This window comes from Ictidomys tridecemlineatus, chromosome X (genome assembly GCF_052094955.1).
Source record: "Ictidomys tridecemlineatus isolate mIctTri1 chromosome X, mIctTri1.hap1, whole genome shotgun sequence".
Taxonomy (NCBI): domain Eukaryota; kingdom Metazoa; phylum Chordata; class Mammalia; order Rodentia; family Sciuridae; genus Ictidomys; species Ictidomys tridecemlineatus.
The window spans coordinates 96,785,384-96,801,790 of NC_135493.1; the positions used below are offsets into that span (position 1 = coordinate 96,785,384).

Consider the following 16,407-nt stretch of genomic DNA (forward strand, 5'->3'; position numbering starts at 1 on the left):
CCATTACCAATTAAATTAGAAGAGCATTTATTTTCATTGAAGAAAGGGAGGAAGAAGGAAGTGGGGAAGACACAGAATTAGGAGACTTGGAACCTGGGTCCCATTTCTGACTTTATCAGTATCTTGTAATGGGAAAAATAAGCAAATCAACAACTGCTCTGGAGCTGTTATTTCCTCATTTGTGAAATGAAGAGTTTGACCTACTTGGTTTTTGTAGATCCTGTGAGAAGATGATTAAAGCTTACTCAAAGAGTCTTTTGTCAATAATGGAATGGTATGAAAAAGCAGTCTTTAGCCTATTCATGATAAGCAATGCTTGGTATCAAATATTAGCTTTGGGAATTATATTATCTTGACATTCAAATAATAGTGTCATTTTAAGTGTGACCCTCTAAAACATATAATTCAAGAAAGCCATTACCCTCTTTGGATCTACTGGTGCTGTGTGTTGCAGTAAGGGATATATTCCCTATTTCAGCCTGATGGTCCCTAAGACTTGGGCTAATGATATAGGTCTATAGTTGGGTTCCAAAATTATTTTGCAACTGATTTTATTGTACATTGGAAGTGGCTAGACTAAATCTTAACTTTTACTATTACTGATATTCCAACCATGAGAGCCATGGTCAGATGCCCTGGCCCAAGGGGACCATATCCTAACCCTAGAATAAAGAATCACTGACAACCCCCAGTATTAAAGGGATTGGCAGCCACCTATTGTAACAGAAATTCATTTCCAGTAGTGTCCTCATCCACATTAGAATCTCTGGGAGTAAGCAGGGGTGGTAATTGGTTGCTGTCCTTTGGCAAATATGCCATGAATTGAAAAGGATACCATTTTTATATATTGAAAAAAAAGTCAATTATTAATTAAATTTCAATTAATTCATGATATATCATTGTTTGTAAAATGCATATCAATTTCAGATAAGTTAAAATGTGAATAAATGAAGAATAAATGAAATATTATATATATTAGGTTTTGTCATCCACTGATCTGGATACATCTATCAAAATAGCTATACTTTGTTTTTTTACTATTCATGATTATTTATAATTTTGGTAATTTATTTATGGCTTCAATTAATAGTGTACACTGTCAGTTTTACAGTATGATGTACAAAGACAAACTATCAAAAACTGTAAAGATCAGCATTTTCTGTTGGCTATTGTATTATTTTGCATTTCAGTGATATTATAGAATTGTTATTTCCAATTTTTTTTCCTTTTCCTTTTTTGCAAGGAGAGGTTTAGTGCATTATATTTAGGAATATGATGTGTTGGGTGACAGGTTGCCCCCTGTTCTCTGGATTCCTAGCTTACCTTCTCTCAGTGGCTTAGGAGGCTGAGGCAGGAGGATCACAAGGTCAAAGCAAGTCAAGTTGCTGTACTGGGGTTCCATTCAAATCCCAATTTGAGCATGAGGGTTTTATTCTCATCAATTGTACTGACTAGCTGCAGTTCATTATTGGAAAGCCTCCACTTGTAGGTTACCTGCAAGAAGGGAACACTGACATCTCATTTCCCACATGGATGTCTGCTCAAACAGCTGACTGGTTGATCTGCCCCACTTCTGTACCATGTGCCTGTGTGATGGTTGGGGTAGATTTGAGGAAAGAGCAAGGTTGAGAATAGGGTCAGTGATCGAACAGATCCTTTACATTGACTAAAAAGAGCATTAGGAATTTTCCATAGGTTCATTGGAAAGCTTGAGCCATGTTGTTATGTTGTTGCCACTTTGTCCCAGAAAGCTGCTTGCTAGGCAGAGGGCCCCAACAGCAAGAGAGAGAGGTAGGCACAGTTGGAGTCAGTTGAGAAAGGAGTCAAAAGAGACCAACATGGAGTGATAACTCTGCTTCCCTGGAACTGTGTTGTAGGGAGGCCCCTTCTAGGCCTCCTTAAAGAATGCTATGTGGAGGAGAGCCAAGATGGTGGAGTAGAGGAGACACGGCTTCTGGTGGCTCTGCGCACAAATCTGAGAAAACAGTCAAAAGGCTTCTCCACCGGGTCCTGCCTTGACGGAAAAACTACATCTCAGAGCATGTGACAGGATACCATACAGCAAATCTTTCGCAGATTCTACCAGAGTGGGGAGCACAGTGAACGCAGAGGCTTTGCTTGCCAGTAAGACTCCAGACGCTGGCCCCAAAGCCCATAGTCTGAACGCAGGCACCGAACACAAGTGGCAGATCAGAAGTAGAAAATGAGCACCTCTACAGAACTGTAGGTCGCCAGACTACACTCTGCTCCCATGCAGGTCACCAGACCAAGTTCAGACCACAGTACAAGGTCACTCCAGCACCCCCACATCATCAAATACCCGACATCAGAAACATCTTGGAAAACCTTTCTCTCCATCTCTTGGTGGGTGTGGTTACCAGGGTGGTTCTGCGGCTGATCAGGTACCTGGTTCCCAACTCCCCCACCCCCAGATGTGATAACTCAAAAGCTTTCCCACAATTTTTTTGGGGGGGCATGGCAATTGTACAGGCATCTGGTTTCCAACTCAGAGAGACTAAGAGCAAGGAGGCTCCAGGCAGAAGCTCAAGCCCTCTCACACTGGTTACCTCCAACACCCTGAATGCAGAGACTCAAGCTAGGAATAGACAATGCAGCCTACTGGAAGAAAAGAAAACAGAATTCTAAGAGATTTTTTTTTCTCTCTTCTCATCCATTTTCCTCTACCCTTCCCCCTCTGGTCCTCACAACCCCAACATATGTGAAACCAAGAACTTTGCATGAAATAGGACTTTAAGAACTGAATCACCAGAATCATATAATATAGAGGAATTGCATAAGCCCCTCCCTTTTTTCTTATTTTCTTTCTCCCTCTCTCTTTTTTCTTTTTCTTTCCTTTTTATTTTTCTTCCTCCCTCTCTCCCACTTTCAACCTCCTAACTTTTACTATTTTTACTTCAGTTAATTTTCTAAATACATATAGGTGTTTGATTTTACGCATTCTTCCCTAAACTACCTCCTGTCTATTCATTAGCGTTCTCCTCCAAAGTTGCTAAGATACATTAACCCTATATCCTCATAGCTTCCCCCCCCTTATAACATCCTACTCCTGACCCTCAGTTCTCTATATGCCACCAGAAACTGTATGCCTTTTATGAAACTAATGACTGTATTTTAAATAATAATTGAATCCAACATCTCTAGACATAGAAACTAACTATAAATGTATTAATAATGAAAACTTGCCACAGATGATGCATTGTTGATATTGGGAACTGTTAACATTGTCTTTCCCCACAAAGGAGAGATTTTGGAACTATACAAGAGCAATATAAATCTATAGGGGATAAACAATAACACAACAGAAAGAAACGTGAACAACATGAAAAGACAAGGAAAGAAAGGACCATAAACAATGCAAGACAATACATCATTAGAAGAGGTAACATCTTCATCAGAAAAAATGTCAGATAAAGATTTCAGAATATACATAGTTCAGATGTTCTAGAGTCTCAGGGAAGATATTAGACAACAAATGCAGACAATGAAAGATCACTTTGACAATGAATTACATAAACAAATCCAAGAAACAAAAGATCAACTCTACAGGGAGATAGAGGTTATACAAAAACAAAACAAAACCAAAAAAAAAAAAAAACCAAACCAACAACAACAAAAAACAGAAATCCTAGAAATGAAAGAAATGATAAACCAAATTAAAAACTCAAATGAGAGTATCACCAGCAGAGTAGACCACTTAGAAAATAGAACATCAGACAATGAAGACATACTTTGTCAACTTCTATCAACTCAAAAAGAACATAGACAGCACAGCAAAACTGATAAGAAGCCATGAAAGCAGAATATCCAAGAAATATGGGATAGCATAAAGAGACCAAATTTAAGCGTTTTTGGGATAGAGGAAGGTATTGAGGTCCAAAACAAAGGAATAAGCAATCTATTCAGTGAAATAATATTAGAAAACTTTCCAGAAATGAAGAATGAAACAGAAATCCAACTCCTAGAAGCCTACAGGATGCTGAATGTGCAAAATCACAAAAGATCCACACCAAGACACATTATAATGAAAATGCCCAATATACAGAACAAGGAGAAAATTTTAATAGCCACAAGAGAAAGGAAGCAGATTACATATAGGGGTAAACCAATGAGGTTAATGGCTGATCTTTCAACATAGACACTGAAAGCTAGAAGATCCTGGAACAATATATTTCAAACACTGAAAGATAATGGGTTCCAATCAAGAATCTTGTATCCAGCAAAATTAAGCTTCAGGTTTGAAGATGAAATAAAAACCTTCCACGATAAACAAAAGTTAAAAGAATTTGCAGATAGAAAACCGGCACTTCAAAACATCCTTGGCAAAACATTTCATGAAGAGGAAATGAAAAATAACAATGAAAACCAACAGTGGGAGATAGTACACTAAAGGAAAAACTAATCAAAGAGGAAAATCAAGTCAAGTTAAAGAAAAAAATAAACAAATATAGCTGGAAATACAAACCATATCTCAATAGTAACCCTAAATGTTAATGGCTTAAGCTCACCATTCAAAAGACATAGGCTAGTAAACTGGATTATAAAAAAGACCTAACAATATGCTGCCTACAGGAGACTCATTTGATAGGAAAAGACATACACAGACTGAAGGTGAAAGGTTGGGAAAAATCATACCACTCACATGGACCTTGGAAACATGCAGGGGTGAAGTAGACTTCAAGCCAAAGTTAATCAAAAGAGTTAAAGAAGGACACTACATACTGCTCAAGGGAACCATACACCAACAAGACATAACAATTATTAATATATATGCCCCAAACAATGGTGCAGCCATGTTCATCAAACAAACTCTTCTCAAGTTCAAGAGTCAAATAGACCACAACACAATAATCATAGGTGATTTTAACACATCTCTCTCACCACTGGACAGATCTTCCAAACAAAAGTTGAATAAAGAACTATAGAACTCAGTAACATAATTAATAACTTAAACTTAATTGATATATATAGAATAATATATCAACCAACATCAAGTGGATACACTTTTTTCTCAGTAGCACATGGATCCTTCTCAAAAATAGACCATATATTATGCCACAGGGCAACTCTTAGCAAATATAAAGGAGTAGAGATACCACCATGCATTTTATCTGATCATAATAGAATGAAATTGGAAATCAACGATAAAATAAGAAATAAAAATTCATACATCACATGGAGAATGAATGATATGCTACTGAATGAACAATGGGTTACAGAAGACATCAAGGAGGAAATGAAAAAATTCTTAGAGGTAAATGAAAACACAGACACAACATTCCTCCTAGAAATAGAAAAAGCAGTCATGAAATTCATCTGTAAAAATAAGAGACCCAGAATGGCTAAAGCAATTCTAAGCAGGAAGAGTGAAACAGGTGGTATTGCTATACCAGACCTTAAACTATACTACAGAGCAATAGTAACAAAAACAGCATGGTATTGGCACCAAAACAGGCTGGTAGACCAATGATACAGAATAGAGGACACAGAGACTAACCCACAAAACTACAGTTATCTTATATTAGACAAAGGTGCCAAAAGCATGCACTGGAGAAAGGATAGCCTCTTCAACAAATGGTGCTGGGAAAAGTGGAAATCCATATGCAACAAAAAGAAATTGAATCCCTATCTCTCACCATGCACAAAATTTAACTCAAAATGGATCAAGGATCTAGGAATTAAACCAGAAACTCTGTGTCTAATAGAAGAAAAACTAGGCCCTAATCTCCATCACGTGGGGCTAGGCCCCAACTTCCTTAATAAGACGCCTATAGCACAAGAATTAAAACCAAGAATCAACAAATGGGATGGATTCAAACTAAAAAGTTTTTTCTCAGCAAAAGAAATAATCTGTGAGGTGAACAGGGAGCCTACATCCTGGGAGTAAATTTTTACCCCTCACACATCAGATAGAGCTCTAATCTCTAGGGTATATAAAGAGCTCAACAAGCACAAAAAAAAACCCAAAAAACAAAAACAAATAATCAATCAACAAATGGGCCTAGGACCTGAACAGACACTTCTCAGAAGAGGATATACAATCAATCAACAAATATACGAAAAAATGCTCATCATCTCTAGCAATCAGAGAAATGCAAATCAAAACTACTCTAAGATACCATCTCACTCCAGTAAGAATGGCAGCCATGATGAAGACAAACAATAACAAATGTTGGCGAGGATGTGAGGAAAAAGGTACACTCATACATTGCTGATGGGACTGTAAATTAGCACAGCCAATTTGGAAAGCAGTATGGATATTCCTTGGAAAGCTGGGAATGGAACCACTATTTGACCCAGCTGTCCTTCTCCTTGGTCTATACCCAAAGGACTTAAAAACAGCATACTACAGGGACACAGCCACATCAATGTTTATTGTAGCACAATTCACAATAGCTAAACTGTGGAGCCAACCTAGATGCCCTTCAGTAGATGAATGGATAAAAAAAGGGAGATGACTCAAAATGGGGTAGGGAGGAAGAGCATGAGAAGAAAATTACCTGTAGATAGGGAAGAGAGGTGGGAGGGAAAGGGAGGGAGAAGGGGTACTGCATGGAAGAGGGAAGGAGACCCCCTTAGTTATACAGAATTCAGGTATGACGATGTGAGGAAAAAAAAAAAGAAGTGGGTCACATTAGATTGGGTAGAGAGAAGTGATGGGAGGGGAGGGGAGAGGAAGGGGGAATTGAAGGACTGCAGAATAAAATAGACATTATTATTGCTGTGGGTATATACGTGACTGCATGACCAATGTAATTCTGCAACCTGTACACGCAGAAAAATTAGAAATTATATCCCATCTGATTCAAATGTATGATATGTCAAGATCATTGTACTGTCATGTATAACTAATTAAAACAAATAAAATAAAAAGTAAACAAATGTGGCATTTATACACAATGGAATATTACTCAGCACTAAAAAAGAATAAGATCATGGCATTTGCAGGGAAATGGATGGCATTAGAGAAGATTATGCTAAGTTAGCCAATCCCCAAAAAACGAATGCCAAATGTTTTCTCTGATAAAATGGGGGTGACTCAAAGTGGGGTAGGGAGGGAGAGCATGGGAGGAAGATTACTTCTAGATAGGGAATAGGGGTGTGAGGGAAAGGGAGGGAGAAGGGGAGGATGGTGGAAGGAGTTGGTCATTATTATACAAAATACATGTATGAAGATGTGAATTTGGTTTCATCATACCTTATATACAAACAGAGATATGATAAATTGTGGTATAAAGGTGTATTAAGAATTGTAATGCAAAAAAAAAGAGCTGACATATAATGGCATAATCTGGAGTGAACATACTTTATATACAGAGTTACAAAAAACTGTGCTGTGAATGGATAATTATGAATGTAATGCATTCCACAATTGTCATGTATGTAAGAAGAAATAATAATAATAATAAGTAAATAAATATTCAAGGAAAAAAAAGAATGCTATGTACCTCCCACCCAACTTATAACTGAGCTCACCATAGGATTAGTGATAGTTAAGAAGAGGCTATAGCAATACCAGTTAACATTTTTTTTCTTTTCACTTACTTCCTCCCAGTCCTCAAAATACCAGAGAAGAGAGAAGTGGGCGAGTGTAGGAGTTAAACAAGAGACTATGCCCCCCTCTCCTCATTCTATGATCTATGGTCAAAGTCTAACAGCAGCTGAAGGAGTGGAGGAGGAAGAAGAGGTAAGCATAAAGCACACTGAATGCTGAAGTTAAAAATGGACAGTTTTAAATTTTTTTAATTACTATTTTAATTATATAAATTTATGGCACACAGGGATAATTTGATATATGTATGCAGTGTGGTAATAATCAAATCAGGTAGTTAAAATTTCCATCTCCTTAAACATTAAAATTTTTATTAACTCATAATAATAGTACATATTTATGAGGTACAGTATGATATTTCAATATGTGTATACTTACTGATCAAATCAGGATAACATTTCTGACATCATTAGTTTGGAGGCTTTGAATGCCTTTCTTCTAGTATTCATAAAATATATAATAGCTTATTGTGAAATATAGTCATCCTACCATACTGTGGAACACCAAAACTTACTACTTCTGTTTTGTGTACGGGTTATCTAACATTGCTCTATTCTCCCTTCTCCACCATTCCTAGCATTTAGGAATCACTATTACACATTCTGATCAACTTTTTAAAACATCCACATATGAGGGAGAACATGTATTTTGTCTTACTGTGACTGACTTATTTCACTTAACTTAGTGTGTGGTTCAGCTACCTCACTTCTGGGTATATATCCAAAGGGAATGATATCAGCATAACAAAGAGACACCTACATGCCTATATTTATTGCTGTATCATTCACAATAGCTAAAATACAGAATCAGCCTAGATGCCCATCAACAGATGAATGGATAAAGAAAATGTGTTAAATATACATGATGGAATATTATCCAGCCATAAAAAAAAATGATATCTTTTTTTGGTGAGGGATGCTAGTGGGGATTGAACCCAAGAGTACTTAACCACTGAGCTACATCCCCAGCCCTTTTAATTTTTTTTTTTTTTGAGACAGGTTCTTGCTAAGTTGTTTAGGGCCTTGCTAAGTTGCTAAGGCTGGCTTTGAACTTGTGATCCTCCTGCCTCAGCCTCTAGAGCCACTGGGATTATAGGTGTGTGCCACTATGCCTGGCAAACAGGACATTTTTAACTAGACACTGCTGTCTATAATATGCAGAATTATTAAATACACAGTGCAGTTTATTCTGCAAGTGACAACAAATGCACCTGCCCATCTCACTAGTACGTGTTCACTAAGTTTAGATCTGAAAAAGGTTAACTGGTGCTGGGAGAGAAAACCTGCTGAGGTCACTGCAGGTCAATGTTAACACACTGCATAGAAGAAGGGACTCCCACAGGAGCCAGTATACTACTTTACTAATATCATATGGGTTGAAACCCTCCTAATTATGTTAGAACTATAACCCAACAAGAATAACTTGAGACTACAGAGGATTTATGAATTTACAAAAGGGCCCAACTACCAGAGGCTAAAATTCACCACAAAATTAACATCAAAATCAATAATATGATCAATAAAAACTTAACTTTGATCGTATAAGGGACAATGATGTCTGCCTATAGAAACCAGATCTTCCTCATCTCTGCAATAACTCAGAGTGCCAATTGTACAAAATGACATATTTTGTCCATTTAACTTATTCTCAAGAGTTCCCAAAAGAAGTAGTAAGGAAGCCTTTGAGAGCCCCCAGGAAACCATCTCCAGCTGTCTAAAGGGGAACATCTTATTTGGCTCACTTAGGAGGGCCTAGGATGAGTCTAGGAATGGTGCAGGGAAATATGGCCATAGTGATATGTCAAGTTTTCCTCCTGTATTTCTGTGCTTAGGTTCATCTTCCACCTTTCTTCCTTCCTGAATTAAAGTTCTAAATCTAGCTCAAGTGTCATCAACAAATCATGAGAACCTAATTGAAACAAGAGTATCTCTAAGAGTGCCAAAGAATCTGAGTTTCTGCCTGCAAGTAAAATGAGTAATCTCCAGGAACTAATGATGAATTCTTAAATACCTCAGACATGAGCACTTCTTATAATTATTGTTGGTAACCACAAGTGTTTACATGCTACCTTTTTGCCATAAACTCTGAATTCAAAGATTTCCAATGTAGCTTTTGTAACATGTTTGAGGGGATACTGCATGTCCTTTTCTTTCCCAGTAATTTCTACAAAAAATTAAATGACAGCACTTTGGAATGAGAGGGATTATCTTAAAATAGAATTGCTGGACTTAGATCTCAAATTCTTGGATATTAACAACTTAGTCTCTAAATACATCTGTAACTTGGAGGTGGGTTGAAGCATGGGGTGTACAGGAAGCAGAACGACTTGGGATAATACCAGACATAACAGTCATCAACACCCCCAGAAATAACACACACTGTAGAAATCCTCAAGTATAAGTTGGATTTTGCTAAACAATTTGCTTTAGAATCTAACAAAGTGTCATCTATTAAAGCAAGTTCCCTGAACCCATGAAGTCCTGTGAACCCTGGATTGGGCATTTTTAAAATGAACTCTCTTAGTTTGGAATAATTTTAAATTTTACAAAAGTTGCAGAGATGATATACAATATTTCCCAATACCCTCACCCCTAGTGTTTGTTAGCTTTTATATTAGCAATGGTAGATTTATTATAATTACTGCACCACTACTGGCCCACTGCTATTAACTAAATTTGGATTTCGCTAGTTTCCCCATTGTTGTCCTTTTATTCTGGCATCTAACCCACATTCATTTAATCATCATGTCTCTTTAGTCTTTGCCCTGTGAGAGTTACTTCAGTGTTGTTTTTAAATTTTTTTATGACCTTGACAGTTTTGAGGAGTCACAGTCATTGTTATGGTTTGGATCTTAAATGTCCCACCAAAACTCATGTGTTGAAGGCTTGGTCCCAGCTGGTGAAGCTAGTGGAAGGTGGTGCAAACTTCAGGAGGTGGGGCCTAGTAGAAGGAAGTCAGATCACTGGGGGTGTCCTTGTAGGGCATCCTGGGACCCTGGCATCTTCCTGTCTTTCTTTGCTTCCCAACTACCATGAGGTAAGTAGGCCTTCTCTGTCATATACTTCTTGCCATAAAGTACTGTCTAACCACAAGCCCAAACTGATGTAGCCAGTTGACCATGGACTTCTGAAATTGGGAGCCAAAATAAATCTATCCTCCTTTTAAGTTGATTTTCTCAGGTATTTTGTCACAGTGCAGAAAGCTAACTAAAATGGTCATGCATTTTATAGAAAAATTTTAAATTTTTTCTGTAACTTTATCTACACCTTGAAGTTTGGTAATAACCACTTTGGAAGTCAAACAAAATAAACCAGAAATTGTGAAAAATAAAGTTATGAAATTGTTGTTTTAAAGAGTTATTACTAGGACTGGGGATGTGGCTCAGTTGGTAGAGTGCTTGCCTAACTTGCACAAGGCCCTGGGTTTCAATCCCTAGCACACACACACACACACACACACAAAAAAAAAAAAAAAAAAAAAAAACACCAAGAAAACAATTATTACTATTTTCTTCATGGCACCTCCAGATTAAAAGCTCCAGTGGTTCAGGAGGTTGAGACATGAGGATTGCAGGTTCAAGGCCAGCCTCAGCAACTTAGCAAGGCCCTAAGCAACTTACTGAGACTTTGTCTCAAAATAAAAAATGAAAAGGGCTGGGAATGTGGCTCAGTGGTAAAGTGCCCCTGGGTTCAATCCCCAGTATTAAAAAATTATCAATAAATAAAAATAAAATGGACTGGGGATGAGGCTCAGTGGTAAAGTGCTCCTGCCTGGGTTTGATTCCCAGTACAAAAAAAAGTTCCAAAATGCAGAGAACCCTCATGGTCCCATAGACAGGAGAGAAAAATAACAATGGTAGAAATTAGTAATGATTCCTAAATAAAGTATCTATAATTCACCTAAAAACTAGAATAAAATGTATTTATTGAAAGCTTTCTCTATGCTAGGCTGTGGGTATAATTTTCCCCCTTCAAAAGACATAAAAATAAATGGTGAAATGTTTACTACAAAGCAATACAGTCGGTAGATGGCAGAGCTGAGACACCAACAGATCTATCTAATTCTCTACAGAGAGGATTTGGGCATGCCATTCAGATAATTACTGCTTTTTCCTCCTTGAGCTTTACTGAGGTATAAGTGACAAATAAAAATTGTATATATTTAAGATGTACAGAGTGTTTATGAACTTTTGTGTATATGTCAGCTAGCTACCTCTATTAGATCTCAAAAGCCATGAGTGAGTGGCAGGTTATTCACTGTTATGTGTCCTATGTCTGGTACGTAGTAGGTATTCAGCAGATGAGGTCTGAGTACATCTGACCTAATTTCTATTTGGTGATAAGGAGGAACATTAAGCACAACACATTTTCTCCCATTGTCTAATTATACTTGTGTTCCCAATTAGGTAAAGAATTATAAATAGAATTTCAAGTAAAATTTCAGTCTACTGAAAGTGGACTTTTAAAATGACAGAGTCTACATTTGGGGATGATGAAAATATGTGTAAGTAAACCTGTTCCAAGCAATAGAATTTAGTTTAAAAAAAAACATAATAAGAAGTCTAAGAGTAGAAAGCAAATCTCAAAAGCCAAGCATTTTCTTCGTTGCCAAGATTAAGATGAAACTGTGTTGTCCAATGCTAGATCCTTCTTAGCACATAAAAAAACCCACTATTCTGAAATAGTTGTTCTAAAGCAAATAAAGGATGAGATTGCCAATTTTATTACACTTAGACAAAAGCCCTTCAACACACTTTATTGTAAATGGCCTTTTAATGGCATAAGCAAACCTGGATTACAGACTTTAAACCATAAAGAAGAGAACAAACATAATGTCAATATAATAAAAATCCATTTTAAAGTCCACCTCTTTTAGTCAATGTGTGAAAAAGTTTTAAATCACATTTTCCTATGCATTAAATGTACTTCATAATATGCCAATCCATTAGTTCATTCCATCATCAAATATTTATTTAGTGCCCATTATGTGCCAGCTTTGCTAGGGACCATAGCTAAGAACAAAACAGATGAGAAATGCTGTTGTCATAGAGCTAAGAGTCCTTGGGAGAGAGTGATCAATTAACAAATACAACAAATGGATGTTAGATGGTGATAAATGCTGGGAAGAAAAATAATTCATGGAAGGGACTCCAGGTTGTAATTTAAGGTAGGATACTTTCTCACTGAGAAAGTGAACTTGAGCAAAGACCTGATCGAGATCAGCAAGCTCAGATACATCCATCAGGAAGAGCAAAGCACAAGTGCCAATGCCGAGGTAGAACTGTGGTGTGTGTGTGTGTGTGTGTGTGTGTGTGTGTGTGTGTGTGTGTGTGTGTGAAGGCACAAGCAAGCCACAGCAAAGTGAATATAAAGGGTGGAGTGTCATAAGAGATGTGGCCAAAAAAATAAAAATAAATAAAATAACTACAGAGCAGTGGAAGTTTGAGATGGAGATGATTATGTAGTATCTTATATATGATTCTGAGTGCTTTGGCTTTTACTGAGGGAGATGAGAAAATGCAGAAAAGAGATTTTAAAGTATGGCCTGCTGTTTTGAGAATCAATTATGGGAAAGAGGGCCAAGAAATCATACAGATGAGAAGGTGGTGGTGACTTGGATATATAATGGTAACATGTAGAGAGGCTGAAATGTGACTACATTCTGAATGTAATTTCAAGATAGAACCAACTATTGGCAGATGGAATGTGGGATATGAAAAGGAGAGAAGAATGGTGAATGAAGCAACTTCTGGACACCAGCAATGAGATGGATGGATGAAATTAATATTTATGAAATCAGAAAGGCTGTGGTAAGAACAAATTTTAGGGGAAAGGATATAAACTGAAAGAAGTCCTAGTAAAAATACTGACTTTTTTTTTTCCTGGAGCTAGGCAAGTTAATATTAAAAGTTATCTGGAACATCAGGAATGCAATGCTCACAAACCACTGAAGAAGTCAATACAAAGGAGAAGTAGTTCTAATTTACACTAAAACATACTACATATCCACTATAACTAAAACAGTATGGTTCTAATATTTGAGCAGCGGGATGGCCCAATGGACCTATAGGGAATTGCCAAATAGACATATGGAAATTAAGTACATGATAAAATGTTAACTAAAATCACTAGGGAGAAGAAGAGCTTTATATTAAATGGTGTTTGGAAAACTGGGTAGTCATGTGGAAAAATCAGATCCCTACCTCATACTATATACAACAATAAATTCCAAGTGAATCAACAAAGCTGATGAACTTCACAGATTATCAATTTCTAAATGAATTTTGCTTTCACTGTATATACTAGAACCTAGCAATCATGTCTCTCTAAGCATCTTCCCTTGAGCTCCTTCTGGGGCTTTCTCTACCTAACAAAAGATCAAAATCCCTCTCTTTAAAACTCTTCTGCATCCACTGCTCTTGAGGTGTGTTCTATATTCCTCCAGCACCTCAGCCATCACTTGTTTAGCAGCTAGTGATATTTTCATGGTGCAGGGCACTAGATCTTTCTACAATGGTTACCTCTGATAATGTGATTTCCAACTGTGAAGCAGTTCTATAGAATATACACCCCTGCCTTGTGATTTCCCATCCCTGCTCTCCTTGAAGAGCATACAGTCCAGAATAAAGAGAGGTAAAGGGAAATAGTCTCACTGAATGGGGATGGGGAGTCTAAATATGTTTTTTCTTTAATAGGAGAAGTAAAACATTTAAAAATATTATCAGCTTTCATTAGCTTCCTCCATCCTTTCTCTTTGGTAGTAGGTAAGGATATTATCTTTCTAGATCAAAGCCTTGGGTGAACTAAATTCTTCTCCCTTGCCAAGTTGATGAATCTTTGCTCTTGGCAGAATCCTGTGGAAACACACCAGTGAACAGGGAAGTGAACTTAGCTTTCCCACGCATGGAATGTTATTACATGCCACCTTTCAGGCTTCCTCGAAAAAGTTAATTTTTAATTAATAACAATGTGCATACTTCGGATCTCAAATATAAATCAAAACGTAGGCAAAATGCTCGTATACTTACAGTTTTCTCATTATTTTCAAAAGCTTCCCTGGCTTCTTCGAATGTGCAGACTTCTTCTTTGCACTCACGTTCAATGTTGCCCTGTCTTATTTCTTCAAAAAGTCCATTAGCTCTTCGGTAGCGTTTTAATACTGAATTGGCTCTTTCTCCCGTGAGGAAAACTAAAAAGAGATATAATAATAAGCATAAAAATGGAATGAAAATTCCATAAGGTAAATTACAATACAAGATGGAAACTGCCAGATGTTCTTCAGATAACACAGGCAACATCCTAAACCTCTTTGTGTGAGTCAGCAATGAAGTAACACTTAGCTCACAAGCACTGCATCTGCTAGCTTCCTCATATGTGAGTGTGTCCTTTCAGTAGCAGTTGCCCCATGACATAATTTACCATGTTATATTCAAACTTTAGCACATTCCTGCCGAGTATGAGTGTTTAAATATAGTAATAATGATACCACTACTTATATTCATTACAGTAAGTGGATACCCCAAGGCATTCGGCTGCTGGACAGCAGCAACCAAATCTAAATTCAGACTGTAGAAGTCTTTCAGTATTTGTCCATCTAACTAAGAAGAAATAGACCTGCAATTGACCTAATAATATTTACCCAGAGAACCCTGACTTCAAAAGAAGTGACAAAACAATAATAAGAAGTTAAGATCAATTTGGCTATAATTCCTTCCAAGGAAACACTAATAGTAATTTTGTTCTAAATGCACTTAAGTATAGTGTGGTGACACTTTACCACACCCCAAACTCATTTTACTGTCCTTCTTAAGGAAAAGGAAATTATTTTGCATAACTTTTAGAGGCATTTCATATAAACATTCAAAACATGTTTATGACGCCCAGTATAATAAATTAGGCAATAGTTATATGTGCTCTTATGGTGCATTCTTTTTATTTTTATACACTAATACAATTTAAGCTGTACTTTAACAATGTTTTTCTAAAAGTGTCTTGCTTGTTGGAGACATAAATTTAATACCACCAGAATTTAATCTCTGTTAATGTTAAAAGATTAGAAAATTTCCTAATTTTATGAATTTATAAAAAATATGGGAGAAGGCATGAAACAGATTTGGGGGGGTATCAGGGATTGAATCCAGGGGTGCTTTACCACTGAGCTACATCTCCAGTCTTTTTTATTTATTTATTTTATGTTGAGAGAAGATCTTGCTAAGCTGCTGAGGTTCTCACTAAATTGCTGAGGCTGGCCTTGAACTTGCCATTCTCTTGCCTCAGGCTCCAAGTTGCTGGGATTGCAGGCATGTACCACCATGCCTGGCTCAAAACAGATATTTTAAGATGATAAAGTGAAAGTTCTCCATTTTCCAAATTTCAAGTATTTTTTCAAAAAAAAATTTTTAGTTGTAGATGGACACAGCACCTTTATTTTATTTATTCATTTTTTAAAATGTGGTGCCGAGAATTGAACCCAGTGCCTCACACATGCTAGGCAAGCACTCTACCACTGAGCCACAACCCTAGTCCCTCAAGTATTTTTAAAAGAAGACAATGACAGTGAATTTATGTTTTACCTCATTATTTAAATATATATTTCAGTTTAAAGAAGATACAGATTAATTATTTAGGATTCTTTAAAGTATCCAAATTAATATCAGCTAGATGGTACTTACACTAGGGTAAAAACCATGGTTGGCCTTCAATAAGTATTTCTTTTATTTTACACCTTGTATGGGAAACCATCTATAAAATGAATTGAGTTATATAATATCATTAGAAAAATAATTTAAAAATACAAATTATGGAAAATGCTATGAAAGAAACCAAAAGGGCACTGTT

At 36.7% G+C, this 16,407-nt stretch overlaps 2 protein-coding genes across 6 annotated transcripts in view; one reads left to right on the forward strand and one right to left on the reverse strand.

The window, feature by feature from the left end:
- Prrg1 (proline rich and Gla domain 1) overlaps window positions 1–16,407 on the reverse strand; it is a 97,174-nt gene that overhangs the window by 16,330 nt on the left and 64,437 nt on the right. For all 5 annotated transcript variants that reach the window (XM_013358035.4, XM_040272995.2, XM_078034973.1 and 2 more), the window contains one exon: window positions 14,598–14,758. In XM_013358035.4, coding sequence (XP_013213489.1) covers window positions 14,598–14,758 — 161 coding nt within the window. The remainder of the gene's footprint in view (window positions 1–14,597; window positions 14,759–16,407) is intronic.
- The window catches only part of LOC144371780 (uncharacterized), a 40,985-nt gene continuing 32,154 nt past the window's right edge, over window positions 7,577–16,407 (forward strand). Inside the window, exon 1 of the mRNA XM_078034977.1 lies at window positions 7,577–7,705. Coding sequence (XP_077891103.1) covers window positions 7,631–7,705 — 75 coding nt within the window. The 5' untranslated portion in view covers window positions 7,577–7,630. The remainder of the gene's footprint in view (window positions 7,706–16,407) is intronic.